We start from the raw sequence: 26,742 nt of genomic DNA on the forward strand, positions 1-26,742 counted from the left end.
TTTTTGGTCCCATCCGAACAACTATACGCCAGACCTCTCATAGCGGTTTAGATCATTTAATGGGGAAGACTAGTGGCTCGGTAGAGTATGATCAGGAATTATCCAGCTTTGTACGTGTAGTGGTTCAGGATAGGGTGTCTGACAATAGTCCTTAGGATGGGGTGGGTGGGGGTTGATGGCTGAATGGTTAGCGTGTGCGCGCTGTATCATAAAGTCTGTCATTGAGTCAACTGGCGTGTTTTCGATTCCCAGGTTGTACGTGACAAGGAGTAGGGTCGCATGTCCAACCCCGTCGGTTTTCTCCCGGTCCTCCGGTTTCCTCCCACTGATAAAGACCCCTACACGCAAGCGAATTATTGAAATAAAATTGAACCATATGTTAGTCCCGAAATGACCTAGTTTGTGTCGAGTGGACGTTAAACCCCATTTCTCCCTCTCTCTTTATATTACAGAAATATACGTGTTGGGACATTCAAAATAACATTTCACCGTCCCGGTGTTTAAATACAAACTGACGATCGAGAAGAAATGAAACGGAATCTGTAACTTTGCATTTTGTATGGTAATGTATAAATGTGATTTGTTGACAAGAGGTTTGTTGACAATCAACAAAGTTTCTGTCAACAAACAAACACAGCTAGTTTAAACTGTATCAACAGAAGACGATTGGGCGGTGTTTTTGATTCTGTTCAAACCGTGTGTGTGTTGTTCAGTTTGATATTTCAAGTGTTATCAACGTGCAGCTAGCGATACATAGGGCAATATAACTTGAAAGGGATATTTTTACACGATGATATTATTTCATATTTTATTACCGTTAGCAGGTAAGTTATGATTTTCTGAGATTTTATAAATGAAATGAAATGGGGTTCAACGTCCTACTGTTCTGCAACGACTAGGCTAATGAAGATCGGCATACAGCGGCCTACGGCCTACTCTTATATCGAATTCCAACTGTCGAGGGCCCTTTACATGTACACCAATATGTACACCGGACCTCGGTTTATCGTCCCATCCCAACGACTGGACACTGTTTCTTGTCAGGCCCTCCGTCTTGCACCACTGACAATAGGGTTTTAAATCATTGAAATTTTGAATTTTGTTTATGGGTCTAAATTTTTTTGGTAATGTTAGTAGCAAGACCGAGTGTATTAAACAAAAATGAAATATTCATAAAATCATGATTTTTATCCGGTGTGGTTCCCCATTGTCAATGATGGAGACCGGAGGGCAGGGCAAGGGACAACGTATAGTCGTTCGAATGGTCCTGCGTACACATTGGCGTAAAATAACCCTTGATAGTTGGAATTCGGTATAAGACCAGGCCGTAGCGCAGTTGTCCGGGCAGGAATTTCCCTCATAGCACACTGTATGGAGTAAGCTCGTCTTCATTGGCTCAGTCGGGGCAGAAAAGTAGGACGTTAAACCCCATTCCATTTGATTTCAGTTCTTATTGGATGAATAATCTATCTCTGTAGAACATAATGAATCCTAAAATAAATTGAAACACATTTATAATGATTCTATCAATAAAATCTTTACTAAAGATAAAAAGCTGGCAGTTCTCACTATAACAGTTAAAAACTAGATAATGTAAAGACAAATTGCTGAAAATTTCATTCAAATTGATCCAATATGAACCGAGATTTAAGCGATTGATCATCATTACTAAAATCTGTACGATGAAATACATAGTCTCGATCATCCATTTCATGATTAAATTATGAATGGAAGTCGAGCAGCAAATGGGATCATAATCCAGTAAATATCACAGGCTAGCGATGCCATCGAGAGTTGATTGTGGTCTGGATAATTTAATTAATATCTAATTAATAATTTAGATAACATTTCAGGTCTAAAGAAAGACCTGCAATAGGCATATTTAGCTCTTGCATAATGTATCTTTAATTATGACATCCATTCATAATTTAATCATGAAATGGATGATCGAGACTATTTTTTTTTATCGTACCGACTTTAGTAATGAGGATCGAGGCTAGGCTAAATTTAATTCAATCGCTAAATTCTCGGTTTATAGTGGATCAGTTTGACTGAAATTTTCAGCAAATTCCTTTACATTATCTAGTTTTTAAGCACCGCCAGCGCTTTATCTAATCTCCCATAATGTATCTTCAATAAATTCGACGCAATATGCATTCGTGAAAGTCTGAGGAAGGGGTGGGGGACTCAAATCGTCGGTCCCTGTGCAGCTGCATTATTTGTACTGCCTTAAATACGACTCCGGATGTATGTTCGTTTAATTTATGTAATTATCTTCTGCAATATCGTCATTGGACAGTACAATATACATATTATTGGATTTCAATTTGTCTATAAATGCATTCTTACCTTCTTTCAACAATAGCTTATTGCAAACAGGATCTTTGCTGTAGCTTATAGCACACATTGATCAAAAATAGACAACAATAATGTTTCTGGGCCATTCAAGAACAACATGAAATGAAATGGGGTTTAACGTCCTACTGTTTTACTCCAACTGGGCTAATGAAGACGGGCATACGCCATTTAGTGTGCTATGGGGGTAATTTAGCCCAGACAGTGGCGCTAAGGCCTACACTTATTTCGAATTCCAACTGTCAAAGGTCTTTACGTGCACGCCAATGTGTACACGGGACCGGTACACTATACGTTGTCCCTTGCCAGGCTCTCTGGCCTACTTCACTAACAAGGGGGGACTACGCTGGAAACTTCCGATGAACGTACTCGGCCAAGGCAGGGATCGAACACGGGACCACCAGGTTAGCGAGCCAACGTGCTACTCACTGAGCCACAGTAGCCCCCAATTCAAGAACGACGGCCGCAATGTATTTGTTGGGAAGGTTTAATGCAAACTGTAGAATGAAAACCCTTTATCTTCCGTAAAAAAACACCCAATTATTTTTGTACTTTGGTTTTATGCATGTAATAAGTATTCCTTTCTATAGTAGTTTTGGGAAAAGGATTAAAGATGCCTTCCTGTCTACAAAATGTTTGATTTGATGATACAATAATATTTGGACTAAAAACATATTCAAACTAAATTATCTATCAAACGTTTGCTTCAGGTCTCTATAAAACATTTCAATCGCAAGTAAAATACCCGATGTCGTATAATCTATTATAAGAAGTCTTGTGTGTCACGTGACTTGATTGAGGGAGACTCTATTTCAGCTTGTGTTTGTTATTAATCTTGGATTACGTGATTTGATTGAGGAATAATTCAATGCTCAGCCTGTATTTGTCATTAGTCGCTATACATAGAAACCTAAGTAAATTATTGAATTATCCTATGCTAACTTCTTTCTCAGCCGTTTGATCGCAGTCTACTGGACGTTTAAGTCTCTTGCACAACTTTTAGCCATTAGATCAGGGGCTCCGGAACGGTACGAGGGCCAGGGTACCAAAAGATAGTAGGGGGGGGGGGGTCTCCCCCCGGCCTCTAGAAAAGTTTGAAATTGGTCAATTCCGAGAACGCTATTTAGAGCGCCTCTAGCATTCCAAATTCCAACATAAAACCATTTAAAATAGATGATAATGAAAGAGACAAAAGCCTGATTATTCACAATTTTCGTATCATACATATCTATCATTTAAAAATGAATAGACTAGTAAAAAGGTTGAAAACTTTCATCATTAGGGCATTAGATCAACACATAAAAGGCGCTCCTTACGAGACTCGAGCAGACAGACTGTCAGTTAGTAACACCCTAACAATGTTGTCATGTTGGCGTCCCATAACTAGGTGTTTTTCAGGGAATCCAGTATTTTTCTAGTAACATTGATCGTCTCTACTGTCCATGTATACCAAATAACTACCCGATAAATACTTTCTTGGGAATGTATCTTTAAAAGTTTGGCTTGTTCGTCCATTAGTTACACTCGGCAAACCTCAGCAGATTCCAGTACCCTACCTCTAGCCTCGGCTGTATGACGAAGTCCGCCATTGGAACTACTTTCAAGTTCCGAGATAACCAACATCGTTGCCCATGACGACACCTTTGACGAATGTTTTATCATACAGATATTTCAAAGTCTGAAGCTGTTTTTCTTTCAAGTTTATCCGATTTTCTTCAGACAAGGACAGCTTTGCACTAAAAATTCTACACACGCTTCGAAAGACGCAATTTTGATAACTTCCTTTTAAAAGCGGCAAGTTTTCCTAATAAGTAAACCAGTGCCGCATCGCAATTGTATAGACGTAGGTACATATCACCTACCGTCATATAGCCGAGGCTAGATGTAGAGTAACGGAATCCGCTGAGGTTGACCGAGTGCCATTAGTTATTCAAAAATTGTTATACCTGAATTGATCTATTCGCTATTGTAAATCTCATCCTGTGAAGTATGTGAACTAGATTCATGTCTCAGTTACCATGGCGCTGGTTCGCCAGTCTGGCGTCTCCTTGTAAATGATGCAGGGTAGGGGTGGGAGGGGAGGCTGTCAAGACACCCTTGGCAGTTGGAATGGAAACAGAGAGAGAGAGAGAGAGAGAGAGAGAGAGAGAGAGAGATAATTTTCCCCATAGCCTTGTTGTTGATGAAGAACAGTAGGACGTTAAACCCCATTTCATTTCATTTCCTATGTCAATTGTTTGATTCAATGTACCAGTAATCAAATTAGACTCATAGAACACTGCATGGCGTAGGCAAGGAAACAGTCTATCGACCGGATGGTACAAAAAAGGGGGCCCCTTGTATACTATTAGCAGCCCTGTTGGTTCAGAAACGCAAGGCGTTAAATCCCAGATTTGTGGTTGTGGTAGCGTAAGCTTCTGAAATCCATATACAATCTGACAATATGTAGGCCCTACTGTTGGTAATGGAAGCTAATGAATGGAGCTTAAGTGTCTCGTGAAAACATGACGTCATTCATTTTGACACCAACATACTGCTTGCTATTCTCGGGGTAAAGAATCTACTCGGGCGATTGTGATTCAATAGCGGCTGACACATTGGTGTGCAAGATCCCTTGACAGTTGGAATTTGATATTTGAGGCAAAATTCCCTCATAGCACACTGTATGACGTGTGCCCGTCTTCATTAGCCCAGTCGGAACAGAACAGTAGGAAGTTGAGCCCCATTTCATTTCATTTCAATGACCGCTGATCACGTGGTGTTCGATCTGTCTATGTTTTAGGCGATGCCAGGGTAAATATATATTTATCTCCAAAGAAAGACAATAGGTGTAACGGAGGCTTTTCAAACATTTCTGTTAGACCGTATTTATAAAAAAAATATCAAATATTTTCAGTGTCAGCCAAAATACTTTAAATAAGTATAACTATTCAGTTCGTCTGCCAACATCCTGCGTACTAGCGCACTGATCAACGTGTTCTACCATCTTCCGTATAAATGCTCTGGTCACTGGTGTAGGACGGATGATTGTGCGCATGCATCTGAACGGCTAGCTACATATCCATTGTCAGTAACAGAGAGAGAGAGAGAAAAATGGGGTTTAACGTCCACTCAACACAAACTAGGTCATTTTGGGACTAACATATGGTTTTAATTTTATTTCAATAATTCGCTTGTGTGTAGGGGTCTTTCGCAGTGGGAGGAAACCGGAGGACCCGGAGAAAACCAAGAGATTGGACAGGCGACCCTAGTCCTTGTCACATACAACCAGGGATTCGAAACCACGGCAGTTGACTCAATGACAGACCTTATGATACAGCGCGCACATGCTAACCATTCGGCCATCCAACACCCATTGTCAGTAACAGGGGTATTACACTTGACCACTGGGAACATGGCCTGATAGACACGTTTAACCCGTTTGTCAGTTACACGGCATTCTGCACACAGAGATCCATCTACCCCATACTTCGAGAATAGATCTCTGTCCCGAGCGGCCGCCATATACAAAAATGAATATATTGTTTTGTAATGCGGTTCTACTCCGTTTCACATCTGGCGTACACACAAAGACTAAATAAACATATCCAATTCCATTAAATGGAAGCAGAAGAAATGCTTCTCAAAATTCTCCAAGTATGCTTAGTGTTTTCTACTAAAATCGTCGATTTAGGACTTAAAATGTCGGTTAACTAACTTAGTGTCTGTTCTCGTGGGGGGGGGGGGGCGATGGCCGAATCTGTATCATACGGTCTGTCATTGATACAATGGTTCATTGGCGTGGATTCCATTCAACGGTAGGGTCGCCTGTCAGGGTCGCCTGTCCAACCTCGTGGGTTTTCTCCAGGACCTCCGGTTTCCTCCCACTGCTAAAGACCCCTACGTACAAGAGAATTATTAAAATAAAATTGAACCATGTGTTAGTCCCAAAACGGAGCTAATTGTAGAGAGACAGCGTAAGTTTAGTATGGTTACACGGATGCTGCATCCGAGAAGTGTATACAGACAGATTATTTTCGCTCTTTGTTATTTGCATTTCATATTTCGATTTCTGTAACATTAGTCAATGCAAATGAGTTGAAGAACCTCCACTACACGTGACATGAAGAAAGAAATCAAGAAAATATCTAATTGTAATTCAATTCACAATCGTTATTGTTTACATGCCCTCAAGGACAAAATCAAAAAATTAAATGAAAAAACAAAATGTGTCAAATATTTCGATTTTGTTTGTGAGTATTTAACTTTCAGAAATTGTGTAATAAACGTGGTCGCAACTAAAGCCACAGCTTCGCGAAATAGGAATGTTGATGATTAATAATGATCTTCCCGATGTCAATCTCCTGCTGCGATTTCTTTTAAACTATCCTTCGTTTTTTGAATGGTATTCCAGTTCCATTTCTGTCAACTCAACTATCACGTTTTTTCGAGTAGTATTCCAGATCCAGTTCTGTCAATTCAACTATCGCATTTCGAATGGTATTCCAAATCCATTCTGTCAATACCACTATCGCTTTTCGAATGGTATTCAAGATTCATTCTGTCAAAATCAGCAATTCAGCCATCGCATCTCGACTGGTGTTCCAGATCCATTTCTGTCAATTCAACCATCGCATTTCGAATGGTATTCCAGATCCATTCTCTCAAAATCAGCTATCGCTTTTCGAATGATATTCCAGATCCATTTCTGTCAATTCAACCCTCGCAGTAGTATTCCTAATGCATTTTGTCAAAATCAACTATCGCTTTTCGAATGGTATTCCAGATCCATTCTGTCAATTCAACTATCACTTTTCGAATGGTATTCCAGATCCATTTCCGTCAATTCAACTATCGCATTTCGGATCGTATTCCAGATAAAAAAAAACAAAAAAAAACCCCACGAACTAGCCCCGGTTAGGCAGACCCATAAAAATCCTTAGGAGGACATGATGTAACGTTTCCAGCAGTTAGCCGCTCTGGCTGAGCTAGATGAGCGGATTGAAAGAGACATTTCATTCTTGAGTTTTATCTAGACTTATATGCTTATTAATCTGTGCTTGATATAAAATTTATTTAAGAAGAACAATGTATTCCTGGGTTTCCAATTTGAAGTCACTGTGAGTGATATTGACATCATATTGAAGTCTGTGCCAAGGTCAAATATTTAAGTCTTTAATTTCAACAACGTGAAGTCCGGGATTTGAGAGCTGCGACAGTATACAAGCCACAAATGGACGGAAATAAAATAGGGTTTAACATCCTACTGTTTTGCTCCGACTGGACTAATGAAGATGGTCATACTCCATACAGTGCGCTATGAGGACAATTTGACCGGACAGTGGCGCTACGGCCTACTCTTATATCGAATTCCAACTGCCAAGGGATCTTTTACGCGCACGCCAATGTGTACACGGGACCTCGTTTTTCCGTCCCATCCGAACGACTATACGTTGTCCCATCCGAACACTTATAGAATTCTACATGAATATTATGTTCCGTGTATTTCCAATTTAAACAATGTACAGAAGAAAATGCTGTTGAAGTTTTGTTTTCTTCTTATTTAAATAAGTTTAGTTTGCTACCAGACAAGAGAATCAGGCGGAGGTATTACATGAGTAGCTATATGTTATATTTGTTATGGTCAAGTGCCAAAGCACGCCTTCAGGGCGGAAAAGAAATATCAAAATCTCTGATCAAATACCAGAACAATCTAGTAAATTAAACAGAGTATCATATTAAACGGCCAGTGTAAATATATAACAAGTTAAATATTGAGGAAGAGAGATAGAGAAATGGGGTTTAACGTCCTACTGTTCTGATCCGAGAACCAATATAATATACTTGTTGGGTCCACGGATATCTTAAATATACGACACGTATACACTTCTTGGGTGGGGCCCGGTGACGGGGTCCATTTTGGGCCTAGATTAGCCTATAATATCAACAGCCACATTGTCCAAAGGCGAATTGTTGTTACGTGGTGCCCATTTAGTTGGGTATCGCACACTACTTACAATGTCAGTAAGAACATTTTACCGGTCAGTAAGACCATTTTACTGGTCAGCAAGACCATTTTACCGGCCAGTAAGACCAGGCTACCGGTCAGTAAGACCATTTTACCGGTCAGTAACATCATTTTACTGGTCAGTAAGACCATTTTACCGGGTCAGCAAGACCAGGTTACCGGTCAGTAAGACCAGATTATTGGTCAGTTAGACGAGGTTACCGGTCAGTAAGACCAGATAAGACCAGATTACCGGTCAGTAAGACCAGGTAAGACCAGGTTACCGGTCAGTAAGACTGGGTTACCGGTCAGTAATACCGGGTTCAATTTTATTATCAGAATAGCTATAGTAAATGATAATAAATAAGATATGGTTTAACACCCCATTGCTCTGCTCCAACTAGGCTTACACCATACAGTGTGCGTTGAGGAACAGTTTGCCCGGACAGTGCCACTATGCAGTGATTCCCAACATGGGGCGCACACCCCACAAGGAGGCAATTTGAATATTTAGGGGGGCAAGTTGAAAATGATGTCAATAAGAAAAAACTTCACGTGTTCCATTAACACTTTTACACCAAAGCAACTTGGGTACAAACTACTGTCGGAAACGCCTATACCCCTCCCCCACCCCCCTCCTCCATACATGTTATCTTGCATCTGGCAGACTGGCACCACCTCCACGACAATTTGTTTACAGCTTTGCACAAGGCGGTTTAACTAATTACAACATAAACTTATTATTTTCTGATTCTCTATCATTTTATTTGAATATTATTTTTTTTATTTGAAGGAATCAATATATTATTTGAAAGACTTAATTCTGTTATATTCTTTTACAAAACTCATTTTGTTTTCATATCAAAGCGGGGCACAAAATAATTTTCGACGTTGAGGTGGGGAATGGTACACAAAAGATTTGGAACCACTGCACTGCGGCCTAATATTATTTCGAATTCCTGCTTACAAGGTTTCGTTTACGTGCACACCAATATGGGCAACGGACATCGGTTCTTCGTCCCACTGGACGACTATACGTTGTCCCGTGCCTGGCCCAATGTCCTGCACCAATGAACTTTCTCGTTCGATGGAACTCGGAACCTCCAGGTTAGCAAGCCGACGTTTTATTCGCCGAGCCACCGCGGCTCCACATAGCTATAATAGAAATAGACTCAGTAACCTGGTGACCATAGTGACCAATGGTCAAAAGGTTAACTAATGAACAAAATAATATTATACCACACTGACCAATATCCTACACTGTCTTGACCATTTAAATACATGACCTATATTACCTCGTAGGGTCGAGACATTTTGACTCGATGTAGGCGAATCCAGGGCTTAAATCGATTGTTAAAGCCGGGTTCAGACATTTAAATTGATTTCACGTAATACGGCATTTATATAAGTTCATTCGTGGGACCCACCGTGGCTCAGCGAGTAAGGTGCTGGTCCAGTAACCAGGAGAGCGCGGGTTTTGATCCCAGATTTATTTGAATACACTGGTCGGGATTTCTCAGATTGGGAGACAGTCTAGTAGTTCGGATGAAACAAAAACTTAAGCCGCGCGTAAAAACACTTTCCCCCGAGTTCACAAAGTTAAGAATTTACTCAAAATTGTTCACCATATTTTAGCTATTATATGGCCCTTTATAAATCTTTTGTTGTTTTAATGTATCAAATGCATCAATAAGAAACTATGTGCAAAGGTTTGTGTTTCTGGATCAAAGATATTTCTCATAAACAGTGATTGAAAGTTGAGTAAATTTTTAAAGATATATTATGAGAGATTAGATAAAGAGCTGGCAGTTCTCACTATAATAGTTAAACACTATAGTTAAAAACCAGAAAATGTAAAGGGAATTTGCTGAAAATTTCAGTCAAATTGATCCACTCGGAATCGAGATTTTAGCGATTGAATTTTCGGCCTAGCCTCGATCATCATTACTAAAGTCGGTACGATATAGTCTCGATTATCCATTTCATGATTAAATCATGAATGAAAATTTAGCAGCAAATTGGATCCTAATCCAATAAATATCGCAGGCTACCATTGACATCGAGAGTAGATTATCGTCTGGATAAGTTAGTTAATGTCTAAATAATAATTTAGATAACATTTCAGGCCTAAAAAAAGGCCCGCAATAGGCAAATTTAGCTCTTGCATAATGTATGTTTAACTTAAGTCTGAGAATGCTTTGTGAAATCGGGGTCTTGTCATTTTCAAGTTGACAGTTGGAAAAAGTAGATTAAAACGCTGCCGTCCTCTTCCTGGCAAAATTTTCCCTCATAGCACATTACATGGCGTCTGTTCGCCATCATTGATCCAGTCAACGTTCCGATTGATTACTATGTCACGTGATGTGCTATATTAGATTAACAGACAGACGACCTTTCGTCTAGACTGTCGAAGTTTTATTTGTGGAATGTCGGTGATAATGTTTCTCTTTAATCATCCATCATAATCGATATGAAGAGTCCAGGGGAAGAACAATCCAAATCACATTTTTGTCTTTTCGCATAAAAGGCACAATAGACTTTTGGACGAGAATGTTTGACGTGAACAGAACAACGAGTGGGTTTAATTACAACTTCAAAATGATGTTTAATACGAATCATAATTACCAGTACAACTGACTTCAACTTTTCAGGCAAATTAAGGTTAAATAAAGGGTACGATGGACTTGTATTTGTCCGCGAGGCCATTTCAGAAAGGATCGTTTTTACCTGAAATATATAGATTGTTCCACAGAAAGCTTATACAAGTTGCTACCAGATGGCGCCATTAACTAGGGTTCACTGAAAAAGTGACTTAAATCGTTCTTCCCCGGAGCTCTTCATATGTTTTCAGTCGGTCGTGTCTTCAATGTATGTTAATTTACCTGGAGGAAGTTTTCGGGTCAGAGCTCACAATTATTGTTATATGTTGGTATATAAACAAAATGAAATGGGGTTTAACGTCCTACTGTTCTGCTCCGACTGGGCTAATGAAGACGGGTATACGCTATACAGTGTGCTATGAGGGACATTTTGCCCGGACATCAATGCTAAGGCCTACTCTTATATCGAATTCCAACTGCAAAGGGATCTTTTACGTACACGCCAATGTGTACACGGGACATCTGGTTTTCGTCCCATCCGAACGATTAGACAGCTGTCTTTGTCAGGCCCTCCGTCCTGCACCACCGACAAGGGGAAACCACGCCGGAAAATCCCACGACCTCCAGGCTAGCGAGCCAGCGTCTTACCGACTTGACGTAGCCACCGTGGATTCCGGTATTTCAACAGAATGGTGGATGATCCTGTATGTAGACATTGGTAGCACTGACGAGACACGTAACAGCGTGAAGGGTCCAAAATCATATATTTGCTCTGGCTTATAACCCCCGTTAAATAATAATTATGTTCTATCTTTTTTTTTTCAATTTTAAATTCCACCTTTATTCGGCACATTTATTTCAATGTTTTGCGTTTTTCTTGCTCTATTATATAATTTAATAAAATTGAATAAAACAGACCATATTTAATTAGAACTACGCGTGAGTGGGGCGGGGGGGAGACAAACAAATATGTCTCTAGTCAACACTGAAGTGCGCCTAAAATGCCCACCCCTGTCGTTATTTGCATGTTTCGGACACGCTTATCCACGCTAAATTTTAATGAACTCTGATTGATTTTAAGAAATCCAAAACGAAATATCAACGATAGATAATCTCCTGGATTCAATCGAATTAAAAAGAGGCACAGCAAAAGATTTTACACAACACTTACAGGTGACGCGGGCTTGGTTATAACGCCTATGTTTGTCATTGAGTCAACTGCCGTGGTTTCGATTCCCCGGTTGTACGTAACAAGGAGTAGGGTCGCAGCATGTCCAATCTCGTGGATTTTCTCTGGGTCCTCCATTTCCTCCCTCTTCTAAAGACCTCTATGCGCAAGCGAATTATTGAAATAAAATTGAACCATATGTTAGTCCCGAAATGACCTAGTTTGTGTCGAGTGGACGTTAAAGTAAACCTCCCTCTCTCTCTCTCTCTCTCTCTCTCTCTCTCTTATATCGCCTGTAGAATGTTGAGAAATGTTCACTTCGTCATATTTGTGTAAATACTGAAGGGAATTGGATCATTATTAGAATGTTATCGTTTGCAAGACATTCGTAGTCCCCCAAACGACGAACAGCGGCTTTAAAACGCCCATCTTTCACAGCGGACAAGAATCCAGGTAAATTGTGAACACATTGAGAAATTTATATTTCCGTTTACATTCTGCATATAGAGAACAATCTGCTCTGTGAAAAGATCAATGTCCTGGATTGCAGCCATATCAATCTGACTAAAATACAGATCTATATTTCGTTTCGTTTTTTTTATACGTTATATGGCCTACGCTACATGAAGATCTGGCCAGCAGTAACAGATGGTTTCATCGGCTAATCTCTCACGCCATCCAGAGCGCAGGTTATATTACAGCTCTTCCAGATCCTAATGAAGTATAAAACGAAATTTTGAACTATTAAAAAAAAAACGAAACGAAATAGGATCTGTGTTTTAATCAGATTGCCGCCATATTGACAGGTTGTTGTACTACAGTAGAATCTGTATGAGCAGCCACTCCTATTCAGCGACATCTCCTTGTAAGCGTTCACGATAAATTCCCCCCGTAAAAATTCTATTGTTTCACCTCGTTATTCAACGGTCACTCCTCTAACACGGCCAGCGGTCACTATTTTACTAATAAATTTCGTTATACGATTCTTATTCGTTTCACAAACACAAAGACTAAATAAACATTTGCGATTTTAATACATACGAAAATGGAAGCGGAATAAATACTTCTCAAAATATCGGTCAACTAGCATCGTGTTTGTTCTCAAACGGACCTAATTGTGGACAGAAGTCGTGTGTGTATAAAGATAGAACAATTGTCCTATTGTTCCTGTAGAGTATCGGACCTGTTAGTCACGACATACCACCCGTCTGTCTCACACAGTGTCATCTCACCTACTACAAGACACCATCTTAGATAAACAATATATAACCAATGTCAATCTTTGTCTTGTGATATTAAGGACTGCACTAGATGAAACGTGGTATTATTAGACAGTCCATCCTCAGTACCGGATCTAAGGACTGCACTAGATCATGAAACGTGGTATTATTAAACAGTCCATCCTCGGTAACTGATCTAAATGCAAACTGTGACAAATGTCCCGGGTTACCTATATTTTGGATTGGGTACAAGATCAAGAGTAGTTCCATTGGCTGTCCAAGAAAGTCATTATCTGTGCCAGGATTCGGTTCTCAATCGGAGGCCGAATTTCAGCTCCTGGCATTCTACACCAAAAACAGCTCCGTAGGTAATTTTGACTTTGACTTGAACTCCGCTGGTAGACATTTATATGTGTATAGTTCCGTGACTGTTTATCTTTAAGAAGGACTGACTGATATTCGTACCTTGCTTGAAGTTTGAATGTGTCTCAAAATGCATCTAATCGATTCTATTTTTCAAAAGTTTTTGTTTTGGGGCTTCACGCAGCACTGGACCCTAAACCTTTTTTTTCTTAAGTCAGCCCCCCCCCACCCCACACACACCTTTAGGAGAAAACCTACGAGGTTAGACAGGCGACCATACTCCTTGTCACGAACAAGTTGACACTATGACAGACCTTGTGATCTACCAACCGTCACCTAGCAACTGAAATCAGGATGACACCGGGATCAAACCCTCGACATCCTGATTAGTAAACCAGCGCCTTATTCACTGCGACATCGTTCCTCCTTGTCGTGGCATGGCAACAAGCTGAAATACTATTAAAACATGTCTTAAACTGAGAGAGAGAGAGAGAGAGAGAGAGAAAGAGAGAGAGAGAGAGGGATGGGGTTTAACGTCCACTCGACACAAACTAGGTCATTTAGGGACTAACATATGGTTCAATTTTATTTCAATAATTCGCTTGCGCATAGAGGTCTTTAGCAATGGGAGGAAACCGGAGGACCCGGAGAGAACCCACCAGGTTGGAAAGGCGACCCTACTCCTGGTCACGCAGAACCGGGGATTCGAAACCACGTCAGTTGACTCAATGACAGGCCTTGCGATACAGCGCGCACGTGCTAACCATTCGGCCACCCAACCCCCCTTCTAAATTGAGACTAACGGCGCTCAAATTGGATCCGCCATAATGAATGTAGTGAATATCACGTACGGGGTCATTGAATGATTGACAAATGTCAGCGTTTATTTTCCTTTTGAGTCGATTATTTCCGAACTCACGAATAAAAACAATAAACGTGAACGATACAAAACCCAAATCCTCTTAACAAGGCGTCGCGGCTCTTACCATGGGTGTTAGATCAACTCCGCGAATTCTTTTATCGAGGCGATTAACAGGGTTTCGATATTCCTGTCGGCATACACAGAATGTCTGGGGTTTTTGAAATGTTCATTTCCACCATCAGCGTTCGGGTCATTCCGTTGTGTACTTGAATGTTAACGGATCGTTTGAGTGACGTAAACATCAAAAAAAAAACTTTCAGCCGCAATAAACCTGGATTATGTAGTTTCCATGAGAAAATGTCATTTTACGTAATAAATGTTTTTTAGGTGGATAAAAACTTTACTGGTTTTTTTTTCTGCGACCTAAACTATTCTTAACGAACATAAAAACTAAAGGTCCGTTTACACTGCCAGTCAATTTACAAGGACTTGGAAGCTTTCGACTTTCCTCGTTATATCATTTTTGGGTGGTCGAGTGGTCTAACGCCTGCACTTCAGACCAGAAGGTCTGTAATGTAGTCAAGTGTGGTGTTTTCGATCACCATCGTGTACTTGACAAGGGGTAGGGTCGCCTGTCCAACCTCGTGGGTTTTCTCCGGATGCTCCGGTTTTCTCCCACTGCTAAAAATCCCAACGCGCAAGCTAATCTACTAATTGAAATAAAATTGTACCATATACTAGTCCCGAAATGATCTAGTTTGTGTCGAGTGGGCGTTAACTCTCTCTCTCTCTCTCTCTCTCTCTCTCTCGCCGCCGTCCGTAGCCACCCCCCCCACACACAAAACACATTGCATGGCGTATGCCCGCTTTTATTATCCAAGTCGGTGCAGAAAATTAGGGCCCCGTTTAATTTATTTTTTTGTTTGTTTGTTTTTTTTTGGGGGGGGGGGGGAATAGGATGGGCGAATGGTTAGCACGTGCGCGCTGTATCATCATAAGGTCTGGCATTGAGTCAACTGGCGTGGTTTCGATTCCCCGGTTGTTATATCCCATCGCTCTCTCTCTCTCTCTCTCTCTCTCTCTCATTTTATTTAACTGTTGTACAAAGAACTACTGAAACCCTTCAAACGGCAGGAGATTATATTTATCATTTCAAAATAAGATAGTTTAGCTATGTGAATTGAACTATCTCACCGGTATAAAACACGCACAGAATATCTCCGCTTCTCAACAAGCTGTTTTATTTGCCACTTGAAAACCACCCAAAATATTTTAGCTTCTTTTTGATACGCGTCCAGAATTTATAGAACGCCTGTCAAATGTGCAGAAATTTGACATCATGAAAATATTCGATTCATCTTTTGTCAAAGTGTTTTATAAAAAAACAACCCAGACATTGTGTGGTGACTTATTCGAGAAGATGTAAATGTGAATTTGTACAATTTAAGCGCGGGTCCGGTTTTTTCTTATGTAGGTGGTAAAAAGCGGGCAGTCCGGAAAGTCATGCACCATTGACTTTTGCGGAGAATATATAAAAAATGGACCATTTGTCTTGGATAAAAAATACTCTTATATTTCAGGGTGGCCGCTAATTGTGCATGATGAACAAAACCCAGGGAGTGTGGTGGGGGTGGGGGTGGGAGGCTTCTCCCCAAGTTTTGTGTAGAATGACATGTTAAACATACATTATTCAAGAGCTAAATCTGCCAATTGCAGGTCTTTCTTTAGGCCTGAAATGTTATATAAATTATTAATTAAACATTAATGAACTTACCCTCACGTACGAAAATTAAATGGTAGCTGGCTTTTTTTTCGCACGTATACAGTGAATGGCCATTTTGCTCAGTAATCCCAGCCAGAATTTGGCTATTTTTTTTAAAATTGCCTTAAGGTTTTAAATTTTTGTTTAGAACTGAAATAAATTAACTTTTAGTCAATCCCCACACTAAAAACATTAACAGAATTGATTGTGTATATCTGAAATAGACACGACCGAAGCACAAAATAGTGCCAATATGCCGACGTCAAATCTAGAGTTGTAGATGATGTTATTTTTGTGAAAAATCATTGGAAGAAGCGATAAGACGTTCTGTACGGGTTATACAGTCCTAAAGGCTGCAAGAAGGCTATTGATTACAATGTAACATTGTGTCTTGTAATGTTGATAATGATCATAATGATGGTGTTTACATTTGTTTGTTGACGTGACCTCATGACCTGTGACGTTTAGATAACGTCATATGGATATCATGGCTATTCACTGTGTCAGAGTCACTTCTCTGCAGGTAGGGTGAGTCTGTCGTTCAGATTGGAACTTACCCAGACCATAATCAACTCTCGATTTAATCGTTAGCCTGCGATATTTACAGGATTAGGATCCGATTTGCTGCTCAACTTTCATTCATGATTAAATCATGAAATGGATAATCGAGACTATGTTTTTTATCGTACCGACTTTAGTAATGATGATAGGGGCTAGGCCTAAAATTCAAAAGCTAATATCTTGATTCAGAGTGGATCAATTGGACTGAAATTTTCATCAAATTCCCTTCACATTATCTAGTTTTTAACTATTATAGTGAGAACTGCCAGCTCTTTATCTAATCTCCCATAATTTATCTCTAATAGAGACGTTTGAATGCATATTTTATGCCATGGTATAATATTGTGAGCAATATGATTATGAAGTAATAACTAGTGTTATAATTCTCTGGGATAGCGGTCCGAGTGGAGACTTCGGAGGGTGGGGAGGGGGGTGTCCATTAGCTGATAAATAAGCAAGTCGGGTGTTCGGGCATCATCAAAAGAAGGTCTGATTTCGCTTTAGCTCCGTATATATCTTATCAAGGCTGTTATAAAACTCACAGTCGTTGCTTCAGGGACATGCTGTTCGGGGGGTGGGGGGGTCTACGATATCACCCTAGGTAGACTTTACCGGAGTTTTACGTCCACTTCCACCAAGGGTGATATCGTTGTTCTTAGTGTTTTAACGTCCGCTTCCACCGAAGGTGATATCGCAGACAGGTCTTTCATTTTTATTATCTTAGCGTGTGCGCAGGGGTCTTTCCTGTGGGAGGAAACCGGAGTACCCGAAGTAACACCCCGAGGTTGAGAAGGCGCCTCTATCTGTCTATCTCCAAGCCACATACGCTCACACCAGCGATCGAAACCCCAACCGCAAGCCACATACGCTCACACCAGCGATCGAAACCCACAGCCGCAAGCCAGAGGTGACCGGCCAGCTGGAGGTCGAACCGCGGCACGCTAGACCATTAGGCCATCCCATCCCATCATAGACAAGGGCAGACTTTATCGTGTTCGGGGAGCTCTTAAACTCTGCGTGTGTTCTACATAAAGAAAGAAAATCGGATATAGCTGAACGTTAGTTGTTTGTTGATTGTTGATCGGGTCGTGAGTACATATTGAAGATGTGTGATGTTTTTGTTGACGGAGAAGCCTGGTTTTATTAAAGACTTTAATACAATCAATATTCACCTGGATACAGGTGTATTGTTAATCACTATATATACACCTGGCAGGTTTTGACTAGCGCCATTAACAGCACTATGTATATAGTTTTATTATTACAAGGTGCTGTTTAACAACAAGAAAGTCCCGATTTCGATCCTGGTGTTGGCCTAGAACGTTTTAAGCTCGGTCTCCCCAATCTCGGCCCTAGAGATAACATTACCCTGATAAAAATCAGCGGCCATTAATCAGCGTGAAATCGGTTCCTAAGCTCCATCCCACCAGTGGCCCCTGATTGGCAGGATTTGTTAGAATGAAATGCTGCCGATTTCTCGACAATTAGGCATCGGTTCGTTACTCGAAAACAGCCGATTTGATGACTTACCGGGAACTATTTTTAGCGCACAATGGGAGTCATTCGGCTAAATACGTGAAATTTCTGAAGAAACGCGAGTTTGAGCCGCCATCTTGGATCTTTGTGAAGCGACCGACGGAAGTATACATCACGTGACACTCACAATGGCCGACGTATTTCCGGTAAGTTTTCCCTTGTCAGTGGTGCAGTAAGGAAGGCGACTAGTCGTTCCCGGTGTTGGTCTAGAAAGTTTTAAGACAATGTATTTCCGTTTTTCGGGCACAAACATCAAAGAATGAGGAACATTAAGTTGTTTTTTTCTTAATATATTGTAAATTTACATTGTTGTGTAATTATGTAATTAATAAAAACAAAAAATAAACAACCATCACAACTTTATGGAAAATTCGTTTTAATTATTGATTGATTCATTCTGAAAATTTCGTACAAAACTTGGCCTCAATTCGATGAAGAGTATGCTGAAACGTTATCGCACACTGATGCAACGCGCACTCGTTAAACATAGACAACGAGAAGTGTGAACCATATTATAAATACAAATTAACATGTTAGTCCCAAAATGATCGAAGTATTGGATTGACGAGGCATTAAACCCCATTCCATTCCATTCCAAAATATATAGGAATGGTGTATTAACCTTGTCTCAAAATTTCAGCTCAAAACATTGAGTCGTTTGGACGTGAACGTCAAAACTGCTTATCCGGACACGTAACTCTTTTAAGATTTCGGGTCAATTTTTTCGTTGGGTGACCTGATAATCGATTCCCGTTTCTTGAGATCTATAAAGTGAATGACCCATGTGCTGTACTTGATAGTGGACGGTAAATGTCACCTACACATTATTTTTATATAAAAAAAAGGTCTGGTTTTATCCAGACGCCGCATAATACAGTTTGGGACACCGTTCTCCATTTCCAGATGAAGACTGACGGGTTTAAGTGGTTTGCAAACGTATCACAAATATTGAGTTACTTGCTCGGCCCATAGGTAGAGCGTTTTAAGGCATTTTAACACAAAATTAAGCTGTTTTATTCTCCCAAAAAATATCGGGATTGCCCCTTTAAGCCAACCTAAACTGTCGCGCGTCAAGAGGCCCGCAAAAGTCAGCGACTCTAATGTATCTATTAACACAACGATGTTGTTTATTATTCCAGGTATTGTAATGTTAACTGGTCTAACATCCAGGTGTCCAGAAGATTTTATAACGATGTTGTTTATTATTCTAGTTATTGTAATGTTACCTGGTCTAACATTAGAAGATATTATAAAGATGTTGTTTATTATTCCAGGTATTATAATGTTACCTGTTCTAACATCCGGGTGTCCAGAAGATATTATAAAGAAAGCCCAGGATTGTTTTGCCGATTTATCGTCTGGTGTGACCCAACCAGATAAAGTTCTCGTGTCCGGCAACCTTCCCCTGGATTATCTTAAAATCAGAGAATATTGTGAAAAGTAAGTAAACCTAATACTCAGGAGAACTGCGCAACAAGACACAGACAGAACTAATGACAGCTCAATAAGATGTATAATCCCGGGCGTGTACGTTACAAGGTGTTGGGTTGCCTTCCTAACCTCGTGGATTTTCACCTGGTCCCAATCTCATTAAAATACAGATCTACATTTCGTCTCGGTTTTTTTTTTACATTTTCGATGGTCTACACTACATGAAGATCTCACCAGTTGTACTGGAAGGTCGCGTCAGGGTCGTACGCGCGGCTTTTGACCTATGACGCCAGACATTGATTAATCAATCAGCGTTGACGTTCTAGTGGTTTACCCACATTTCCGTGTATCGCACGCCAAGAAATCGCCGTATCAAATGGTTTCATTGGCTAATCCTGCACTTCAACCAAACCGCCGGTAATATAACAACTCTTCCAGATTCCAGTGTAGTAAAGACAAGTAAAACGAAATTTTGAACTATAAAAAACGAAAGGAAACAGGATCTGTTTTGATCAGATTGACCGGGTCCCCTTACTGTTAAAGTAAAGAGCCCAGCGCTCAAGCCAATTATTGGAATTAAGATATACAATATGTTTTACCTGAAATGCCCCCCCCGCCCCCGCACTCCTTCCCACTTTACTATCAATCAAGAGACTAATAAAAAAAAACATCACCACGGGGATCACGTGGCTAAGTGGGTAAGACGCTGGCTCGCTAGCCTGGTGGTCGGGTGTTCGATCCCTGCATTGGCCGAGAAAGTTCCTCCCGATTTTCCATCGTGGTTTCCCCTTGTCAGTGATGCAGGACGGAGAACCTGACAAGGACAGCTGTCTAGTCGTTCGGATGGGACGGAAAACCGAGGTCCCGTGTACACATTGGCGTGCACGTAAAAGATCCCTTGGAAGTCGGAATTCGACTGCCCGGGCAAAATTTCCGTAATAGCACACTCTTTGGCGTATGCCCGTCTTCATTATCCCAGGTTAGGAACAGAACAGTAGGACGTTAAACCCCATTTCATTTCATGTTCAACATTTTACTTTGAACTAAATTAAAGATGCCTGCCGCCTTTAAATTTTAAAATGGTAACAGCCGATGATTGATCCGGTAAATTTGAGGACGTTTTGAACAATCTTGAGTCTTGACTGTGTACTTTGAATTCTTTTGGATGTTGTTTAACTAAACTTCATATTGAATCGTTTATTTAAAGATAATCTATTCACTAAATTGATGTAAAAAGCAAGAAAATTTGTGTAGAGTGTTTTATAGAGTGTGGTTACATTATTCGACACAGAAACTCGATATATTTTTTTTTACCGCAGAAAAACATGAAGGTCTGATTTTTACAGGATATCGTATCCTTTCTCCATTTGTTAAGATGCGGAATGGGGTTTAACGTCTCCTCCTCACATTACTTGGGTCATTTTGAGATCAACATATTAGTGGTCACGTGTGCAACAATGCCCTGAGAGTGGGGTGTCGAATGGTTAGCGCGTGCGCGTTGTATCATAAAGTCTGTCATTGAGTCAACTGACGGGGTTTCGATTCCCCGGTTGTACATGTACGTGACAAGGAATTGGGTCGTCTGTCCAACCTCGTGGGTTTTTTGCCGGTCCTCCGGTTTCCTCCTACTGCTAAAGATCCCTATGCGCAAGCGAATTATTGAAATAAAATTGAACAATATATTAGTCCCGAAATGACCTAGTTTGTGTTAAGTGGCCGTTAAATCCCATTTCTCTCTCTTTATGTTCTTTCTTTGAGAGAGAGAGAGAGAGAGAGAGAGAGAGGGGGGGGGGGTCGAAAGCGAAATACAGAGACGAAGGCCCGTAGCAAGAACCCATCTGAAATATAAATTGATTAATAAGATGCTTCGTTTCCCTTAATCACGATAGCACATTTATATGACGTTTTTATTGTGTTACAGAGATGGTCATATGAATCGTTTTCTAGTGTGTGTGGATAGTCTCTTACAACAATGTAATAATAAAACAGGTTCAGAGGTTCTTCATCAACTTATAAACCCAGATAAAGTCAGGTCCAGTGTTCCTCATCTCTGTGAAAATATGGACGGTAAGTCCAAATATTCAACTTTTTACCACAAACTTAGTAATTTATGGACGCCATGGTGGGTCACTTACCACGATTTTAAATATTGGTGAACGTTCCTTGTGAGGTCACAGCGTGGTTGTCCCATGTCAATCGCACAGGACGGGGGCTGGCACTGAGAGGGTGTCTTAATTGTTGGGATAGCATAAAAAAATAACTATTGATTGTTGGCAAAATTTCCACTGCATGGCGAATGCCTGTCTTCATTAACCTGGGCCCGATTCCTAGAAAATTCTTAAGCACGTTCTTGTACTTAGATTTAAGTAGACTTTGCATTTAAGTAAACTTACCTTATTTTGTGTTCCCAGAAAATTCTTAAGAACTTTCTTGTGCTTAGATTTTAAGTAGACTTCATTGTAAGCACGAGAACATTATTATGCGTTCCAAGAAAAAACTTAAGCACAACTTCGTTCTTAAACATAGTCAATCTAAGCACAAGTCCCAAGCAAGGTATAGGGCTTGCTTACCAACCTTAAGTCTGTTTCTGCTTCGAAAAGATGGCTGACCGTAGAGTTATTCGACAGCATTTCCGACACCGTTTGATACCAAAGAGACAATTACAAGACAGAGAAAGTCCTTCTCCAGAAGAAATTTAAAATTAAGAATGCTATAGAAAATTTCGCTTCTAGGCCTACCCTGAAACCATTTTATTTATTTGCCAATTAGTATACAAACACACAGGCTACTTTAAGATCAGGCGCGCTCATAATTATTCAGTTAGTTTGTATGTGTCTGCGTTTTTTTTTTATCTTGTGGCACATTTTATATGTGAATAGTGGACATGTCAAATGCATCGAAATGAACCATATATATATATATATATATATATATATATATATGACGTCAATGAAGCAGACGACAAATTTTAGGACGTAATTCGCATACCAAAGTTGTTTTTATGACGTTAAAGAGCATCGTAGTCTCAGTCTATGGTAAACTTTACCAGTCACAATGTGCTTAGATTTATACTTGATTTGTGCTTTCGTAAGAATGGTCTTGAAAATTTTCTAGGGACGGTATTTTTATAAGTTTCTTACGTAAGAAAAAGTGAAGCATGACTTTGTGCTTACTTTAAGAATTTCCTAGGAACCGGGCTTGGTAAAGGTGTTGATGCATTCTGCACACAGAGATCCATCATACTTCATACTTTGAGAATAGATCTCGGCCCTAAATGGCCGCCATGTCCAAAAATTAGTATACTGTTTTGTAAGGTGGTTCTACTCCGTTTCACACGTGTCATACACACAATGACTGAATAAAAAATTTGAATTTTATTAAATGGAAGCAGAATAAATACTTAACAAAATTCTCGAAGTATACGTAGTGTTTTCTGCTAAATTCGTCGATTTAGGACTTAAAATGTCGGTCAACTAGCTTAGTGTCTGTTTTCAAGCGGAGCTAACTGTAGACAGACCGCCTACGTTTAGTACGAGTGTTGATGCTACCAAGGATGAAGCGAGAAATCAGTGCAGGCACTTCAAAGTTTTTCATATCTATTGGAGAATGTTTAAAATCAATGACGATGATCGCGGTTTTATTCTGCTCTACATCATTTCTGTGGTTTTATTTTGTCTTCGACAACGTTTGGGCACATGGGAACTTATATGAATAAGAGGGTCGTTAATTCTGCTCTACATCAGTTCAATGGTTATATTTAGTCTATCTTCAACAATGTTTACATGTAGGTGTACTCGACCTTATATGAATAGGCGGGGGGGGGGGGTCGTTAATGTTTCATCCAAAATTACCCTGGAATAATGACCGATATATTATAGTCAGAAAAACATCCGGGCCGAAAATAAATTATTTTTACTCGAAAAATCGTATCTCCCGTCCAGGCACGTTGGGTGGTGGAACGGGGGTTGGGGCAGCTACAGACGCCCACGACCCCCACACCACCGCCTAATAGCCTCTATCATGCGGTTACTTATTTTGTCTCGTGTTCAGCTTTATATTTTATCAGAGATTCTGTATCGTGCCAGCAAGATGTCAATATTATCTCCTAAAGTTAACTAAATGTTGATTTATCAAATATTTCAGAAATAGAAGCCAATGCTGAGTGCATGAATAAACAAATGAACAAACCAAGTGAATGCAAACTAGCAGCGTATGACCTCATCAGGCGAGGAATGGCGGAAACAACCGGAAACTTCAGTGCTATGTTTAATATTCAATGCAGGTATTTATATAATTCAACTACAACATCTGTCTGTTGTTTGAATGTTCGGGCTTCTGTCGATTTGACACATAAAAAACCCCAGACATTTATAATCCGATAAACTAACACATTGACGATTGCAACCAGACATGTCAGGACTTTCCCACACAAACATTATAATGTCAAATTCAAATGGCCGATAAGTTTTCAGCCAGTCACAGCGCATGATGGAAAATGACGTCACAAGAGAGCCCCGTAAAAGCCTCTATATAGCAAATAAGTTGCATTATGAAATAAAATGAATTTAGAGTGTAAACATGCATTATGCAAGAGATAAATCTGCCTATTGCAGGTCTTTCTTTAGGCCTTAAATGTTATCTGAATTGTTAATTAGGCATTAATTAACTTATCAAGACCATAATCAACGCTCGATGCCATCGCTAGCCTGCGATATTTAGTAGATTTGAATACGTTTTGTGATGGATGATTTAATTAAAACTGGATAATCGATACTTTGTTTATTATCGTACCAACGGCAGTAAGGGCGGTCGAGGCTAGCCTAAAATTGAATCGTTAATATCTCGGTTCAGAGTGAAGCAATTTGAGTGAATTTTTCAGCATATTCTGTTTTCATTATCCATAGCGAGAACTGTCAGCTCTTTATCCAATCTTACCTCATGCCCCTTTAGCACCCTAATTTTTCTGCACCAACGGGTTTAATGAAGGCAGATTCTGTGTGGTCAGCGACACCACAACCTACTTTTACGTGCACGCCAACGTGTTCACGGGACTTCGCTTTTTCGTCCCATTTGAAAGACTATGCGCCGTTCCTTGTCTTTCCTTTCGCGCTGCGCGACTTACGAAATAAACAAAACGTAAAAATAATGTTAATCTTTGAAAGGCCTTTAGAGCAATATACAAAAACACATACTTATGGAAAAAAAACAGCTACTTATTTATTTGGGCGACGTTTCGAAGAGTATTCTCTCAAGCTGTTTTCACTTTTATTTTTCAGGTTTTTCAGTGTTTTAGCTGAATGTCAAAGAACGGCGGTAGCTGACAACTGTGGACGTAAACTGGGCGATCTTCACGCCAACTTTCTGTTATCTTTTGTGCCCAACACGTGCGCTGGTGAAGGCTTGGCCGACATTTTGCTTCCACAGTTAAAGAACGGACAGGACTTCAACAGAAAACCGGAAGATGGTGAAACGCGACCTGAATTAAGAAATATCAAACTGAAAAATGTCTTACCCACGGATGAGCAAAAAGATGAGATAAAAACTTTGCCACCAGTCCCGTTGGAAAATAGCGGGAAATTTGATAAGACGCCTGGTCGACCGTCGCGTTCGAAAAACACCGGTCAGAGCATCGACACAACAGGGAGTTCAGCCAATAGTGTAACTACAAAAAATGGACTTTCGCATGTTGTTTACGCTCTTTTTATTTTATATACTTTTGTCAAAGTTGTCTAAAATTAATTGTACACCTACTTTACCATATGTCCCTGTGGGAAGACCAAATTGACATTTATTTAATAAAGTTAACTGTAAATATTCATCCAGGCAATAACAAAGGCGGAAAACTGGTTGGTGTTATCTCCCCTTATTGACTCGTTATGATGACCGTCGCTGGGGTTAGAGACGGTCGGACATGAGTCAGTTTGCTCTTGATTTATTATTATTTCCACCTGGATATTGAACATGTTTAATTATTATATTGTTAATTGGTTAGAAATGGTCGTGACTTGTGGTACAATTAAAATACTGTCAGGTGACCAATCTTTGGGGGGGGGGGGGGTAAGGCGTGCGCACTGCATCACCAGGTCGCCTGTCCAACCTCGTGGGTTTTCTCCGGATCCTCCGGTTTTTCCCCTCTGCTAAAGGCCGCTACGCACAAGAAATTTATTGAAATAAAATTGAACCGTATGTTAGTCCCGAAATGACATAGTTTTGTGTCGAGTGGACGTTAAACCCCATTTCTCTCTATTTCTCCAACCTTTTCGGCCCTGTAAGAAGGAAATAAGAGCCCTCCGTATTTAATTCTTTTGGTCTTCTGTTTATTCAATGTGTTCTTGTACTTCTCGATATTCAATTATTTTCCATGTTTTGTATCATATATTTATTTCCATTTTTAAAATATATTATCAACTTTCAATGCATATATTGTTCCCGAAAAAACCCAATTTTTTTTATACGCCTAGGAATAGGTGCGATCGTATGTTATCGTGCGTTGGTCCGTCCGTCCACACTTGTACCCATTCTACATAGTTAAAGATGGGTTATGTAAGAGGGGGGGGTCACGGTGGCTAAGTGGGTAAGGCGCTGGCTCGCTAGCCTGGGGGTCGGGTGTTCGATCCCTGCATTGGCCGAGAAAGTTCATCCAGATTTTCCGGCGTGGTTTCCCCTTGTCAGTGATTCAGGACGGAGGGCCTGACAAGGACAGCTGTCTAGTCATTCGGATGAGACGAAAAAACCGAGGTCCCGTGTACACATTGGCGTGCACATAAAAGATCCCTAGACAGTTGGAATTCGATATAAGAGTAGGCCGTAGTGCCGCTGTCCGGGCAAAATTTCCCTCATAGCACACTGTATGGCGTATGCCCGTCTTAATTAGCCCAGTTCGGAGCAAAACAGTAGG

At 40.3% G+C, this 26,742-nt stretch overlaps 1 protein-coding gene across 1 annotated transcript; it reads left to right on the forward strand.

Moving 5' to 3' along the window:
* Positions 1–662: 662 nt before the first annotated feature.
* Positions 663–26,259, forward strand: LOC126827578 (uncharacterized). Its single transcript, XM_050557064.2, has 5 exons — positions 663–824; positions 19,688–19,853; positions 21,766–21,911; positions 23,988–24,126; positions 25,121–26,259. The coding sequence occupies exons 1-5, from the start codon at positions 791–793 to the stop codon at positions 25,575–25,577; spliced, it is 942 nt and encodes a 313-aa protein (XP_050413021.2). The 5' UTR covers positions 663–790; the 3' UTR covers positions 25,578–26,259.
* The last annotated feature ends 483 nt before the right edge of the window (positions 26,260–26,742 follow it).

The sequence above is a fragment of the Patella vulgata genome, chromosome 7, assembly GCF_932274485.2.
Source record: "Patella vulgata chromosome 7, xgPatVulg1.2, whole genome shotgun sequence".
NCBI classification, from domain to species: Eukaryota; Metazoa; Mollusca; class Gastropoda; family Patellidae; genus Patella; species Patella vulgata.